Consider the following 16531-nt stretch of genomic DNA (forward strand, 5'->3'; position numbering starts at 1 on the left):
TGACAAGATAATGGGCACCAAAGCCCAGCAGGAGACAAACCCATTTAGAGGGAACCTGTCAGAAACCACGAGTATCCATGAGTACATTGTAGAGCAACGATTCCTATAAATTGAGGGGGCACCATCAGGTAAGATATGGTGGGATCCAACCAAGTCTACAAAACGTAAATCACAACCAAAAGGGAAAAGACATAGACCATAAAGGAAGGATCACCAGACAGGAATATACGCAATACAAATTTTTTTGTATGATTCCCTATGATCTTCTCAGCCTCATGCTCTATTCCATATGTAGTTCCATCCTCCTCTGATTAATTGACAGGTCGTTGGCAGTGTACCAGAGCCAAAAACATGTCACCAGCCAGAGGAATGTGGCGCTAGCCTGGGAATACAGTGTACGGCTGAGGAGCTGGAAGAGCAACTTCACGCCCTAATGCACCTCCAGACTCCAGTATAGACAACTTCAGAACTACAGTTGAGCGAATTTTCTCACGTTCCCTCTTATTTGGCAAGCTATGGCGCTTACCGACTAAGCTGCAGAGGGAACCCGGCTTCCTGGATCACACTGGCTGATCATCTGTTCTGCTCCGCAGACTGTGTGACAGTCTCAACACATGTATGGAGAGCCCAACAATCAGGCTGTCCATGCATGTACTGTGACTATGACACAGCCGCAACTCCTGCAGCTGCGGCGCCGATCAGCTGGTCAACTGGCGCGAAGGAAGCCGGGTTCCCTCTGCAGTTTGTTCGGTAAGCGCTATAGCTTGCCGAATAAGAGGGAACCCTAACAACTTCACTCAACTCTATTCAGAACGTGATTTCCTGCTATTGTAGCTAAGCCTTGGTGTCATAAAGGAATGAAGTGGCTTATATTTTAAAGGAATACATACTCATAAATAGTTTGAGTGAGGGTAAAGGTTATAGTTTCCCTTTTACAGTAAGGATACATGGTGACTTTTTGGGTGTAGAAAAATAACACATCTTTTTAGCAATCAATGGCCCACATTTGTGGGTGTATTTTGTAGTATGGTATTCCATAGAAGTGTTGATTCTAAAAGAAAATTAAAGGTTTTCTGATAAATCTGTATGGCAGTTTATATGATCATAATTCGGGACACATGCTGGGTGAGTGGCATGGAGCTCCTGAAGCAAATATTGGGACCAATAATACAGAGCAATGAGGTGAAAAAGCAGTTTTATATACACCAAAGTGTGATCACATATGTGAATGTATCTGACTAGTTGTGTCTGATTATAATCTTACTTCCTGAACATTACAAATTGATCTATTACATATTTTTATAATATCTCTGTGTTAAAATGATTTAAAATACATTTTTGCTTTTCATTGCAGTGTGATTAGCCAAACATGAAATGCCTGTAAGAAGTGCTCTGCGCTCAGATTTCTGGTCTTATATTATTCATTTTTTTATTCACTTATTTTAAACAGTCATCGATAACAACAGATGTGAGAAAGTGCACACATCTCAGAGTTCGCTAGCTGTAAATATCTTGCTTGTGGATTATACATACAATACATTTTTTCTTTAAAAAGTGTCACTAGCTTTTTTAATACCTTTACATTCTTTAGGGGAAAAATTGTAACAACTCTGTCATGAAGATGGAAGACGAAAGACTTTAATTTCTGATCATGGCACCATTTTCTCAAAAAACAATCCAATTCTGCATCATTCATTGTGTCTACTGACCAGATAGTTGTCATATTAAAGTAACGCCAATAAATGGAGACCTCTTGCCAGTTTGGGTCTGCACCACTGAATCCAAGTTCTGAGCCACAATTCTCAAGGTCAGTAAGCAATTACTGTGCAGCTGAAGGGTTTCTGCTTGCTTGCTTCTAGTAAAGACTGATAGTATGGTGCCATTTACAGTAGCATTTTGATACCCAAAATTGGGTACACACAAATACTAATGTATTTCCGATGAAGTTAAAAAAATAAGCTTGCCAGGCAAGCCTAGTAGAATACGTTTCGCAGAGAATGGACAAAATTGAAGTTCTATAAGGGAATATTGAGCTTGAGTAAACAACTGTAAGGATGTATTGGACATTGTACCAGGTTTATTTGGGGAATGTACGCATAATCGACAGCTTTTTGTGCTGGCCAACCAAGAGTACCGTATTCTCTATGCGAAAAAATTATTTTGTACACTTTGCTTTTATAGGTCTCATCCCCGCCCCAATGTTTGATTGAACACTGGGGCTTTGCCTTTTGATAGAGCATCCCAGCTCCATCACTGGCAACAAAAATCAATGCTAGGGTCTCAAAGGTTTTGGGAGGCTATGATGGACCCTAAGAGATTTATCAACTGTTCTTGGAGTTAGTGAACCCTCCCCTTTTCCCAGTAGACCCCTGGACATTCTTTGAAAGTATAGCAGTATTTATTAGACAAACACCATCTCTTAAGATTGAAAGACTGTGGTCTGTGTCCTTCATCTTTTAGCATGGCGCAACTTGAAGCTCATGGGCCACAATGCAAAATTTCCAAAAAAGGCCCCAAAGTATCACAGGACGGTAATAGTGATAGCCTTTTCATATGGGCCAAAGGGACCTTTTGGGCTCTCTTAGGATCCCGGGCCCAGGTGCAATTGCAACCCATGCGCCTAACTATAGTTACACCACTGTCTATTAGGACTCAAGTAATGTTACACAGAGGAGTCTATGGATGAGGCAAGCAGCTAATTGACTTTAGAGGACATACAGTACATGAGAATGGTCTTTCCTTGGATACTGATTAAAAAAAAAAATTACAGTTGGAGGGCACCCCACATTTGATGTCTTCTCGTGATGGATTCTGGAACGATGCTGTGTATAACAGAAGCTGGCAATGAGCAAACTTCAGCTGTCAGCAGGAGGCAGCAAGTACATTCCAAGTGTTCATCACAATCCAGAACCAAACATAGCTCTGATAAAATAGCGTGGGATGAATGGTTGGCAACTAACATAGCCTGAACATCTGGATAACACATAATCATCAGAAATGGTATATTCAGTGAAGATGCACAAACGCTTTGACATATAATTCAATTTTTTTACACTCTGCTTTTCCCAAATCTGGGAACATATAACATACATTGGCACATAGCATTCGTGTTTCAGGAAAAAGATTACCTTAAGCTTCATCCGTCAAGTAAACATCTCATTTTTTTCTGATGAATTAAAGAACTGTCAGTGAAATCTAAAGCTGCAGTGTAATGTGGATGCATCATATACAGATCCTCCAACTAAATGTAGTTTTTCTAACATCCAGTTAATGCAGCAGCAAGAGGCATACTCTGATCTCACCAGCATTGTGACTTCCATTCATAAAGAAGCTACCACAGCTATGATGAACTCAAATGGAGGCAAATAGAATCCAACAAGTATTGACGGATCCTAGCAATCATAGGGGACGTTTCCCCAAAACTGACACTATGCCAGTCTTGGTGAAGTAAAAGAGGTACCGGATTAATTAAGAGGCTACATGCCACGTAATTAATTTGGTACCTCTTCTAAATGGGGTGGCAGCACCTGAACTACAGTAGCAATTTTGGAATAAAAAATGCTACCACTTTTAATGAATTGGACAAGCTGGTATGACCATGCCGCTTCATCTGAGCTCCACCTCAGTTTTTCCAATTTTGGAGGAGCTGATCCAAAATGGTGTGAAAACTCCAAGGTTGGAACATTTTTGGACCACTCTGTTGTGCAAAACAAATTGCGAACTTCAAAAAGTTTTACGCCACTTTTGTTGTGTAAAAGCTTTGATGTACCGGCCCCAATGTGTTTTAGATTTTGCTATTATTATTAAATTGTTGAAACTATTGATGGAAAGTTAATAATTTAGATATGAAAAGAGTAAATAATAGTTCAGCAGTAAGCACCTGAAGCTTAATTACCCTTTCTCTGCCCTCATCCAGGTGTCAATTTGGCCTTAAACAGTGACTAACCCTTTGCATTTTTCTATAATCCAGTAATGGAAGTGAAAATAAGAAAGTTTGTAATATATGTTACTAGAGAAAAATGCTTCTTTCCCCAACTAATGAGTCATTTTTTTTCTCACTGTACTGATTATTAAATCTCAAAAACTGCTCAAATCTGTCTACAGTTTTGTCTTCAGTAAAGGATCAAATTACATGTTCAGCCTATAGAAATCTAAAAAAAGGGGAGGAGAGAGAAGCTGGAGGGAGGAAAAGGTAGTGTACTGAGAAGAAATTGCTGAGGCTTCTAGCGCATAGGGAAAGCTGAAAAATGTAGAATAAAAATAATATAGGGGCCAGAAATAGCAGTGACTCTCAGACACAAAAACTTGATAGCTTAATCTTAAAAGTTACCTTAAACTTCAGTTACATGCAAAAAAACGCAATTAAGCTGCAGATATTGGGCTAACCTACAGGTTAATAGCATTATGAAGATGTCCAGTGCCCAAGCTGGGAGCCCCACTACTGGGAGGAAATTAACATTATTCCTTCTTGCAGCATTTGACTTTCCGATGCAGCTTCAGTCACCGCTCGGGGCATAGAGAGTGGCAGATGTAATTACATCCCCAGTACTGACTAACAGTTGGCTTAGCATTAGAGCCGGCTGTCAGTCAGTTTTGGGTGGCACAGTTATAGCCGCCGCTCACTATTCACTGAACGGTGCCTGAAGTCGAGCAGGCCCACCTCGATGACTGAAAGCCTGAGGCTGCTGAGAGGAATAAAATTAATGTCCTCCCGGAAATAGGTCTCTCATTGCGGGTGCCGAGTAGCATCAGAGTCTTATTAACCGGCAGGTTAACCCCATATCTGCAGGTTAATCGTGTTTTTTTACATGAATTTCCCTTTGAACTGAAGACTTGACATATACTGATTGCTGGGGACCAGCTGCCAAACAGCTACTTTTGTTTTACGGTAGTGTATCATCTAACAACCAGTCTGTCTTATATAACAATTATTGATCTCAACCCTTTCGGAAAAGACATCAATCTTTCAGGTACTATAGAAGCCTTTAAAAATGTCCCAGAAAGCGTAGCACCCAGAAGTCCTCCTGTGTATGGCACTGGGCTGATTTGTCATCAGACTGAGCCCTGTCATCGTGACGCACTTTCATAGGGTGGTTAGTGGGGCATAGAAAAGGCGTGGTCTGTAAATAAGGCCCCAGTTATGAAAAAAAAAGTTTGCAGCACTCCAGAGTCTCCAGCAAAACTATTCCTAAATTTAGTAGATGGCATCTAACGAAAGGTAAACATGCTTGACAGTAATAAAGCCATGCTCTTTTCAATCCCTCTCTGTGTTATAATATTTTTATAAAAAATTAATTTAGGGGAATAATTACTTTTTTAGGCTCTATACCATGCATTTGTTTTCACTGCATTGTCAGAACTTTTAACTTAAAATGCTTTTTGATTGGAGTAAGAGGTCAATCTCATCACCAAAGTAGTCTACAGTCCGTACCATAAATAGAGACCAAGCATGTGTTAAGATCACTTCTCATATTAGGCCTTCTTGAAATTAAAAGATCTTGAAACCTTTCAGGAGGGTGAGCGTTGGTGCCTTGCGTTTGCTCATTGCTCTGGACGACTTCACGGTGACGAGTTTGGCTTGGGCCACAGAGGGAATCTCCTTGTAGCCCAAAGGGGACAAAGTGCTAAGTGTAGGCATTCCATGGCGGCTGGAGGGCGACGAAGAAGAAATAAGAGGCAACCCAAGAAGTGCCCTCTCCTCGGTGATGTAGAGTGGAGGCCTTAAGGATGCACATCTATCTGCTTCTCTCCTCACTTCTTGTATGGCATCAAAAAACACTTGCTGCACCAACCGGAAATCAAGACAGGCAGAGACTTCGCGGAACAGGCAGCCATGGCGGTTCGCCAGAGCTGAACCATCTGCTATACTGACCTGTCTGAGAGAGCACACAGAAATACGTCTTGGTTATCCACAATATCACAAAATGCATTAAATAAAGATTATGACCAGTATAAATCCTCCTTTTCATATCTGCCAATACATATAATCCACAAGTTCTCTTATGTTCTTCATTTTCGAGATTTTATGCTATTCCTGACTTAATTCCAGTTACTTGACAAAATGTTCAGAATATGAGTTATTATTGGAAACATAATCCAATCCTCCATCGTAACTACTTACTCTTTGGTTGAGAAATGGTTCATAATTAGAAAAGTCCAAATGATCCTTTGAAAATTTTTAGTTTTTTGTCATTGATCTTAAAAGGGTTGTTATCTCTTCCAAGATATATTAGCACATCTGTTTACTATTTGTATGTGGTATTGCAGCTCAGCCCAAGCCACTTGATGGAGAGTTGAAATACCAGACACAAACCATAGAAAAGTGTGGAAAAAAGTAACCATGTTTTAAGAATGGCATGCCAATTCCTTGGTATCTATTTACATTATGCTTTATACACTATATAACTATGAATCATCACATAGTTTTTTTCTACCCTCCATTAAAGCCCATTTGGTGAATGACTGAGCAATAGGTAAAGGGATTGCCCGCTCCTCGGACATCCCATTCTCAATCAGCAGCGCTTATACTCACCTCCGGTGCCGTTGCAGCGGTTTCAGCACTGGCTCTTCCGGTGCTTGCATCACATTGTTATGTCATGTGATCCGGCACCCAGTCAGCACTGGCTTGACTCTCCGCCTTCAGAGGAATCAAACATCTAGAGGAAGTGAGCGGCCAGCGGCAGCTCTGACTTCCTCTCTATGTCTGTTTCGTCCTAAGGCGGGAGAGTGAAACCAGCGCTGATTGGGCGTAGAACGTAACAATGTTACCCGAGCTCCAGGACAGAGAATGCTGACACTGCTGGAATGGAACTGGAGGTGAGTATAAGTGTTCTTATTTTACTGGGGGCAAACATGCTGATTGAGACAGGGTTGTCCGAGTAGTGGACAACCCCTTTAAGGAAAGGTCACTGAAAATACTGGGGTCACATAAGCATTTTACATTACCAATCTGCAATAATATGCTCCACAAAGCAATTTCCTGAGTTTTCTAAATGTTGTGGAAGTAGGTGTAGTTCACATTTTAATACCTGAGCTCCATGAATATGAGCAATGCAATCTCATAGGAGAAAGTGGGGGAAGAGCAGAGATCTTGGCTGGACAGGAGGAAGCAGAAGACAAAAAGGAAGCATCTTACAGCGATTTATTAAATAAGAACAAAGTGAACAACTTACGATATCAAGCAATCCAGTCTGGTGACCGACCACTATTCGATATACTGCAGCTTTTAGAATATTTACAGGATTTTTTTTTAAATAGCACAATATGTTAAAATACCAGGAGTGTCAATATACAATGTTCAAAAAATAAAGGGAACACTTAAACAACATAATGTAACTCCAAGTCAATCGCACTTCTGTGAAATCAACATGTCCAGGTATGAAGCAACACTGATTGTGAATCAATTTCTCCTGCTGTTCTGCAAATGGAACAGACAACATGTAGAAATGATAGGTAATTAGCAAGATGCCCCTATACAGAAGTGGTTCTGCTGGTGGTGACCACTGACCATTTCTCTTCTCATCCTTTTTGGCTGTTTTGGTCACTTTTGCTTTTTGTCATTGCTCTCACCGCTAGCGATACTGTGCAGTAGCATGAGGCGGTGTCTATGGTACAACCCCCAGAAGTTGCTCAGGTAGTGCAGCTCATCCAGGATGGCACATCAATGCAAGCTGTGGCAAGAAGGTTAGCTGCGTCTGTCAGCACAGTGTCCCAAGCATGGAGCAGATACCAGTAGGCAGACCAATACACCAGAAGATGTGGAGGGGGCAGTAGGAGGGTAACAACCCAGCAACAGGACTGCTGAAGCATGTCAGCAGTTCCTGCATGATGGAGGCATTGATGCTATGGACTGGCCTGCCTGTTCGGCAGACTTTAATCTAATTGAGCACATCTGGGACATCATGTCTCGTTCCATCCACCAATGCCACGTTGCACCACAGACTGTCCAGGAGTTGACTGATGCTATAATCCAGTAATGGTTAAAAAACCCTCTAAGGATAACATCTGCTGCCTCATCAGGAGCATGTCCAGGCATTGTAGGGAGGTCATACAGGCAAGTGGAGGCCACACATACTACTGAGCATCATTTCTTTGTCTTGAGGTATTTCTAATGAAGTTGGATCAGCCTGTAGTTTGATTTTCCACTTTGATTTTGAGTATCATTCCAAATCCAGACCTTCATGGGATATTAATTTTGATTTACATTGATCATTTTTATGTTTTATTGTTCCCCATGCATTCCACTATGTAATGAATGAAGATTTGCAACTGAAATATTTCATTCAGCGATATCTAGGATGTGGTATTTTAGTGTTCCCTTTATTTTTTTTAGCAGTGTATTTACCTTTTGGCTGTGGAAACATGGTGACTAAGGCTATCAAACAGGACACGCGGCCAAAGATCGGTGTATGCTGCAGCCACATCACAGCATAATGCATGTGGATGGGGTTGCACTTAAACCCGATATTAAAGTTTATTGGGACTGCGACAAGCAAATTACAAAAGTTGTAACCTGTTATATGTTCCAGTGAGCCTGAAATTATAGGACTATAGGTTTAACCTTTATTGTGGGCAAAGGCTTTAAGGGTTTTTTTAAGATGTGCAATCTTGGAGTTTATTAATGAAAATAATCTCATTATCAAATGCGGCAACATGGACTTATGAAGGACCAGTACTGTCATACTAATTTGATAAACTTCTATGAGAAAGTATGCTCCAGACTAAACATAAATAAAGGTGTGGATGTTGTCCATCTGAATTTTTCAAAGGCACTTAATATGGTGCCACATAAAAGTTTGGTACATAAAATGGAAAAAATAAATTAAAAGATATGTGTAATTAGGTTAACAATTGGCTCAGTAATGGAAAACAAAGGGTGGTTATTAATGGAACACACTTTGATTGGGTCACAGTTAACAGTGGGCTACAACTGGGGTCAGTATTGGGCCCTCCACTTTTTAACTTTTTATTAATGACCTTGTTGAGGGCATACAGAGTAAAATTTTAATATTGCATATGATTTATGCTCCTGCCAAAGTCACTCTAAAGCTCCAGCCTTAGGGTGGCTCATCATTTCCATACCAATGTATTTCAGGATCCCTGCCTCAACATTCTACATACATAGGTTTCTGTCCATATGATTTGTCATTCATAGAGATGGCGCTTCACATCAGCAGGCAGCCACCAACAAAGATTAGATGAGACTCCAAATTGCAGCAAAGGAAATGATCACTTAAATTGCTGTTATTTCCTCATCATTATTGGCACCAATAATGTAGAAAATACTCCCCTATATCATTACACCTGCTAACTCTCTTGTCATTTCTGTTTCATTAAGCCATAATCTCACAACTTAATTAAACCATTATTAATAATGTCAATGTGGCATGTCCCTATACATTTTGAACTGAGGTCTAAGGGGTAACGTTTCTCCTTATGGAGAGTGACATACCAGCTCTGGCTTGTCAAGGTAAGGAGGCTTATTGACCGTGCAATGCTCCTCTGGGAAACTGAATATGCAAAATACCTCCAGAGAGAAAGAGGATTTGAACTCTATAGCGCCACCTGGTTGAAGCAGTGATCCTACAAGTACAATCAACCCTTTAACTAGTCTTGCAATATGACTTAGGATAAAAGCCAAATCAGAATCTCACTTTGCAGATACTGTGTTTTGGGCTATTGGTCCTCGTCAGTGCAAAGTATGAGAGCTGATTTGGCTAGATGAGAGGCTCTGGATTGAGGTCTAAGGCAAATAAGCCTCCTTACCTTGATATGCAAGAGCTGGTATGTTACTCTCCACAATGTTACCCCTTAGACCTCAGTCCAAAGCCTCTCATATAACCAAATCAGTTTTCATACTTTGCACTGACGAGGGCCAAAAAGCTGAAACACTGTGTCTGCAAATTGAGATTCTGATTTGGTTTTATCCTAAGTCATATTGCTCATTAAAGGGTTGATAGTGACTTGTAGGATTGCTGCTTCCAATAGGTGGCACTATAGAGTTCAAGTCCTCTTTCTCTCGGAAGAGGCAGATTTGCATGTACAATTTGGCACTGTCCAATCTGTGCTGAAAGTGCCAGAATGTGTTGGGATTGATCTTGCTGCCAAGAGAAATAGTAACACTTGGTTATTAATTTATTTAAACATTTCCACAAAGAGTAACAGAAGAACAGCACAATGTAGAGTATCAAGAAATGATACTGCAGAGCTTACATTTAGGCTGTGTGCACACGTAGCAGATTTTTCGTGTTTTTTTCGCGGTTTTTCGCTATAAAAACGCTATGAACCCGCGAAAAAAACGCTCACATTAAGCATCCTATTTAATAGAATGCAATCCGCATTTTTTGTGCACATGCTGCATTTTTTTCCTGAGCGGAATCGGATTCCAGAAAAAAACGCAGCATGTTCATTAAATCTGCGGAATCGCGGGGATTCCGCACACCTAGGAATGCATTGATCTGCTTACTTCTCGCAGGGGGCTATGCCCACCATGCGGGGAGTAAGCAGATCATGTGCGGATGGTACCCAGGGTGGAGGAGAGGAGACTTTCCTCCACGGACTGGGCACCATATACGGTAATTGGTAAAAAAAAAAAAGAATTCTAATAAAAAATCGTGATATACTCACCCTCTGATGGCCCCGGAGTCTTCCCGCCTCTCAGCGGTGCACGTGGCCGCTTCCGTTCCTATAGATGGTGTGTGTGAGGACCTGCGATGACGTCGCGGTCACATGACTGCGATGACGTCGCGGTCACGTGACCGCGACGTCATCGAAGGTCCTGCACACACACCATCTATAGGAACAGAAGCCACTAAGGAGATTGACTGTCTGCGGAAGGTGAGTATAACCATTTTTTTTTTTTAATTATTATTTTTAACTTTCTGTCTTTTACTATTGATGCGGCATAGGCTGCATAAATAGTAAAAAGTTGGTCACACTTGTCAAACACTATGTTTGACAAGTGTGACCAACCTGTCAATCAGTTTTCCAAGCGATGCTACAGATCGCTTGGAAAACGCTAGCATTCTGCAAGCTAATTATGCTTGCAAAACGCTAGTTTTTAGCGGGAATATGCATGCCAATTCCGCATGCGATATACCCGCGGCAGGAGTTGCAGAATTGCCGCGGAAATTTCCGCGGCAATTCTGCAACGTGTGCACTTAGCCTTAATGAGGAATACAAGTATTTACTAAAACAGAGACCTCTTCCTTTTAAGGATTGGGTGACTTTATGCCGTACTGTTTGTGCTGCTTAAATATGTACTACATGTGCGTTATAGCGGTATATGAATAGTATGGTCCTACCTATATCGATCCATATCAAGCTTGTTCCCTAGTAGCAGAACTGGGCTCTCGTGTACGGCTCCCTTGTTGTACTGAGAGATGATCTCTAGATATTGGCAGCATGCTTCAAAACTCTGCCTATTATCGATGCTGTACACCACCAGAAAGGCGTTAGCCCAGTGTAAATAGCGCTCAGGATTCACTGGTCCATCCTGCAACAAAAGGAAAAGAAATTGTCTTTTAATAAAATCAAGGCACGTGATGAAAATTTGACTTTTAAGATATTTGATTTCTGAAACAGCAAAATGGAAAGAAGCAATACCACAAAAAAACACAATAGACATACTGTACCTCCCAATAGGGACAAACCTTGTGGCGCATATAACAAGCGGTGTAATGTTTTGGTCACATCATCCCTATCCAAACCTCTCTGTCACACCCATTTACATTTTCTTTCTACCCTGGGAAGAGGAGGTGTCGAGGGGTGGATGACACACTGATGGTGAAACGGACACGTGGATGACACACTGATGGTAAAACAGACACACACATGACACACTGATGGTAAAACGGACACACACATGACACACTGATGGTGAAACAGACGCGTGGATGACACACTAATGGTGAAACAGACGCGTGGATGACACACTGATGGTGAAACGGACACACAGATGACACACTGATGGTGAAACGGACAAGTGGACGATACACTGATGGTAAAACGGACACACACATGACACACTGATGGTAAAACGGACACACAGATGACACACTGATGGTGAAACAGACGCGTGGATGACACACTGATGGTGAAACAGACGCGTGGATGACACACTGATGGTGAAACAGACGCGTGGATGACACACTGATGGTGAAACAGACGCGTGGATGACACACTGATGGTGAAACGGACACACAGATGACACACTGATGGTAAAACGGACACGTGGATGACACACTGATGGTAAAACGGACACGTGGATGACACACTGATGGTAAAACGGACACACGGATGACACGCTGATGGTAAAAAGGACACAAGGATGACACACTGATGGTAAAACGGACATGTGGATGACACACTGATTGTGAAACGGACACGTGGATGACACACTGATGGTAAAACGGACATGCAGATGACACGCTGATGGTAAAACGGACACACGGATGACACACTGATGGTAAAAATGGACACACGGATGACACACTGATGGTGAAACAGACACGTGGATGACACACTGATGGTGAAACAGACACGCGGATGACACACTGATGGTAAAACGGACACACGGATGACACACTGATGGTAATAACGGACACATAGATGACACACTGATGGTAAAAACGAACACACGGATGACACACTGGATGGATGAGACACTGAAGGTAAAAACGGACCAGACACTGATGACACACTGATCCAAAACACTGATGACTTCGATACCATTTTTTCCACATATATGTTTAAACACAGATGTGTGAATGAGGCCAAGGGCTTTTTTTGCTAGATGAGCAGTAGTTTTTCTTAAGTACTTTTTTGGACATACATATCTGTAAGACATTGTGCATGTTTTCTGCAGGTGGCAGCACTAAAGTACGCCATAAGTCTAATTCTTACATTTTTGCTGCATTTTTAAATTCCTTTTCCCTTCTATTTGAAGTGCTTTGGGTGCAGATGTGAAATAGCATTTTTAAAAGTGATGAGCGGGTTTACTTGTTGCTCGGGTGGTCTCCGAGTATTTGTTAGTGTTCGGAGATTAAGTTTTCATCGCCGCAGCTGAATGATTTACAGCTAGTAGCCAGGCTGAGTACATGTGGGGGTTGCCTGGTTGCTAGGGAATCCTCACATGTAATCAAGCCCATTTTTTTCAATTCTGACCACTGTCACTTTATGAGGTCATAACTCTGAAACGCTTCAACGGATCTTGGTGATTCTGAGACTGTTTTCTCATGGCATATTGTACTTTATGATAGTGGTAAAATTTCTTCGATATGACTTGTGTTTATTTGTGAAAAAAATGGAAATCTGGTGAAAATGTTTAAATTTTGCAATTTTTAATCTTTTAGTTTTTATGCCCTTACATTAGAGAGTCATATAATACAAAATAGTTAATAAATAACATTAACCACATGTCTGCTTTACATTAGCACAATTTTTTAAACATAATTTTTTTGTGTTAGGAAGTTATAAGGGTTAAAAGTTGACCAGGAATCTCTTATTTTTACAACAAAATTTGCAAAACCATTTTTTTAGGGACCACCTCACACTTGAAGTGACTTTGAGGGGCCTATATGACAGAAAATGCCCCAAAGGGACACCTTTCTAAAAATTGCACCCCTCAATGTACTCAAAACCACATTCAAGAATTTTATTAACCCTTCAGGTGCTTCACAGGAATTTTTGGAATGTTTAAAAAAAAATTAACATTTAACTTTTTTTCACAAAATTTTTACCTCAGATCCAATTTGTTTTATTTTACCAAGGGAAACAGGAGAAATCGGACCACAAAGTTCGTTGTACAATTTGTCCTGAGTATGCCGATACTCCATATGTGGGGGTAAACCACTGTTTGGGCGCATGGCAGAGCTCGTAAGGGAAGGAGCACCGTTTGACTTTTCAATGCAAAATTTGCTGGAATTGAGATAAGACACCTTGTCGCGTTTGGAGAGCCTCTGAACACTAAACACTAAACAGTGGAAACCCCCCACAAGTGACACCATTTTGGAAAGTAGACACCCTAAGGAACTAATCTAGATATGTGGTGAGCATTTTGAACCCCCAAGTGCTTCACAGAAGTTTATAATGTAGAGCCATAAAAAAAAATCATATTTTTTTCACAAAAATGATCTTTTCACCCAACATTTTTTATTTTCCGAAAGGTAACAGGATAAATTGGACCCCAATAATTATTGTGAAATTTGTCCTGAGTACGCTGATACCCCATATGTGGGGGTAAACCACTGTTTTGGCGCATGGTAGAGCTCGGAAGGGAAGGAGCGCCGTTTGACTTTTCAATGCAAAATTGGCTGGAATTGAGATCGGACACCATGTCACGTTTGGAAAGTCCCTGATGTGCCTAAACAGTGGAAACCCCCACAAGAGACCCCATTTTGGAAAGTAGACCCCCTAAGGAACTTATCTAGATGTGTGGTGAGCACTTTGAACCCCCAATTGTTTCGCTAAAGTTTAGAATGTAGAGCTGTGAAAATAAAAAAATCATTTTTTTTTCCACAAAATGATCTTTTAGCCCGCAATTATTTATTTTCCCAAGGGAAACAGGAGAAATTAGACCACAAAAGTTGTTGTCCAATTTGTCCTGAGTACGTTGATACCCCATATGCTGGGGGGAACCACTGTTTGGGCGCATGGCAGAGCTCGGAAGGGAAAAAGCGCTGTTTTAGAATGCAGACTTTGATGGAATGGTCTGCAGGCGTCACATTGCGTTTGCAGAACCCCTGATGTACCTAAACAGTAGAAACCCCCACAAGTGACCCCATATTGGAAAATAGACCCCCCAATGAACTTATCTAGATGTGTTGTGACAACTTTGAACCCCCAAGTGTTTCGCTAAAGTTTATAACGCAGAGCCATGAAAATAAAAAATATTTTTTTTTCCACGAAAATGATATTTTAGCCCCCAAATTTTTATTTTCACAAGGGTAACAGTTGTAATTGGACTGCAAAAGTTGTTGTCCAATTTGTCCTGAGTGCGCTGATACCCCATACGCTGGGGGAACCACTGTTTCGGCGCATGGTAGAGCTTGGAAGCGTAGGAGCACTGTTTTGGAATGCCGACTTTGATGGAATGGTCTGCGGGCGTCAAATTGCGTTTGCAGAGCCCCTGATGTACCTAAACAGTAGAAACCCCCAAAAGTGACCCCACATTGGAAACTAGACACCCAAGGAACTTATCTAGATGTGTTGTGAGAACTTTGAACCCCCAAGTGTTTCGCTAAAGTTTATAACGCAGAGCAGTGAAAATAAAAAAATAAAAATTTCCACGAAAATTATATTTTAGCCCCCAAATTTTTATTTTCATAAGGGTAACAGGAGAAATTGGACTGCAAAAGTTGTTGTCCAATTTGTCCTGAGTATGCTGATATCCCATATGTGGGGGGGGGGGACCACTGTTTGGGAGCACGGCAGAGCTCGGAAGGGAAGGAGCACCATTTTACTTTTTCAACATAGAATTGGCTGGAATTGAGATCGGACGCCATGTTGCATCTGGAGAGCCCCTGATGTGCCTAAACAGTGGAAACCCCCCCAATTTTAACTCCAACCCTAACCCCAATGCACCCCTAAGCCTAAACCCAACCATAACCCTAACCACACCCCTAACCCGAACACATCTCTAACCCTAGTCCCAACCCTAATCACAACCCTGACCACACCCCTAACCCCATCACACCCCTAACCCTAATACCAGCCCTAATCTCAACCCTAACCATAACCCTAACCACACCCCTAACCCTGACACACCCCTAACCCTTATCCCAACCCTAACCACAAACATAAACATAATCCAAACCCTAACTTTAGCCCCAACCCTAACCCTAACTTTAGCCCCAACCCTAACCCTAACTTAAGCCCCAACCCTAACCCTAACTTTAGCCCCAGCCATAACCCTAACTTTGGCCCCAGCCCTAACCCTAACTTTTGCCCCAAATCTAACTTTAGCCCCAACCTTAACCCTAACTTTAGCCCCAACCCTAACCCTAACGTTAGCCCCAACCCTAACCCTAACCTAACCCTAATGGGAAAATGGAAATAAATACATTTTTTTAATTTTATTAATTTTCCCTAACTAAGGGGGTGATAAAGGGGGAGTTTGATTGACTATTTATAGTGGGTTTTTATAGCGGATTTTTATGTTTGACAGCTGTCACATGCTAAGAGACGCTTTTTATTGCAAAAAATAGTTTTTGCATCACCACATTTTAAGAGCTTTAATTTATCCACATTTTGGCCCACAGAGTCATGTTAGATCTTATTTTTTGCGGGACGAGTTGACGTTTTTATTGGTACCATTTTCGGGCACATAACATTTTTTGATCGCTTTTTATTCCGATTTTTGGGAGGCAGAATGAACAAAAACCAGCAAATCCCTGAATTTCTTTTAGGGGGGCGTTTATACCGTTCTGCGTGTGGTAAAATTGATAAAGCATCTTTATTTTCTGGGTCAGTACCATTACAGCGATACCTCATTTATATTATTTTTTTATGTTTTGGCGCTTTTACACAATAA

At 41.3% G+C, this 16531-nt stretch overlaps 1 protein-coding gene across 2 annotated transcripts in view; it reads right to left on the bottom strand.

Annotated features, from left to right (window-relative positions):
* Positions 1 to 1251: 1251 nt before the first annotated feature.
* The window catches only part of RASL12 (RAS like family 12), a 43925-nt gene continuing 28645 nt past the window's right edge, over positions 1252 to 16531 (bottom strand). For both annotated transcript variants that reach the window (XM_077263324.1, XM_077263325.1), the window contains 2 exons: positions 11304 to 11494; positions 1252 to 5876 (listed from right to left, as the gene is read on the bottom strand). In XM_077263324.1, the coding sequence (XP_077119439.1) occupies positions 5489 to 5876; positions 11304 to 11494 (579 nt within the window). In that variant the 3' untranslated portion in view covers positions 1252 to 5488. The remainder of the gene's footprint in view (positions 5877 to 11303; positions 11495 to 16531) is intronic.

This window comes from Ranitomeya variabilis, chromosome 5, assembly GCF_051348905.1.
Source record: "Ranitomeya variabilis isolate aRanVar5 chromosome 5, aRanVar5.hap1, whole genome shotgun sequence".
Lineage (NCBI taxonomy): Eukaryota > Metazoa > Chordata > Amphibia > Anura > Dendrobatidae > Ranitomeya > Ranitomeya variabilis.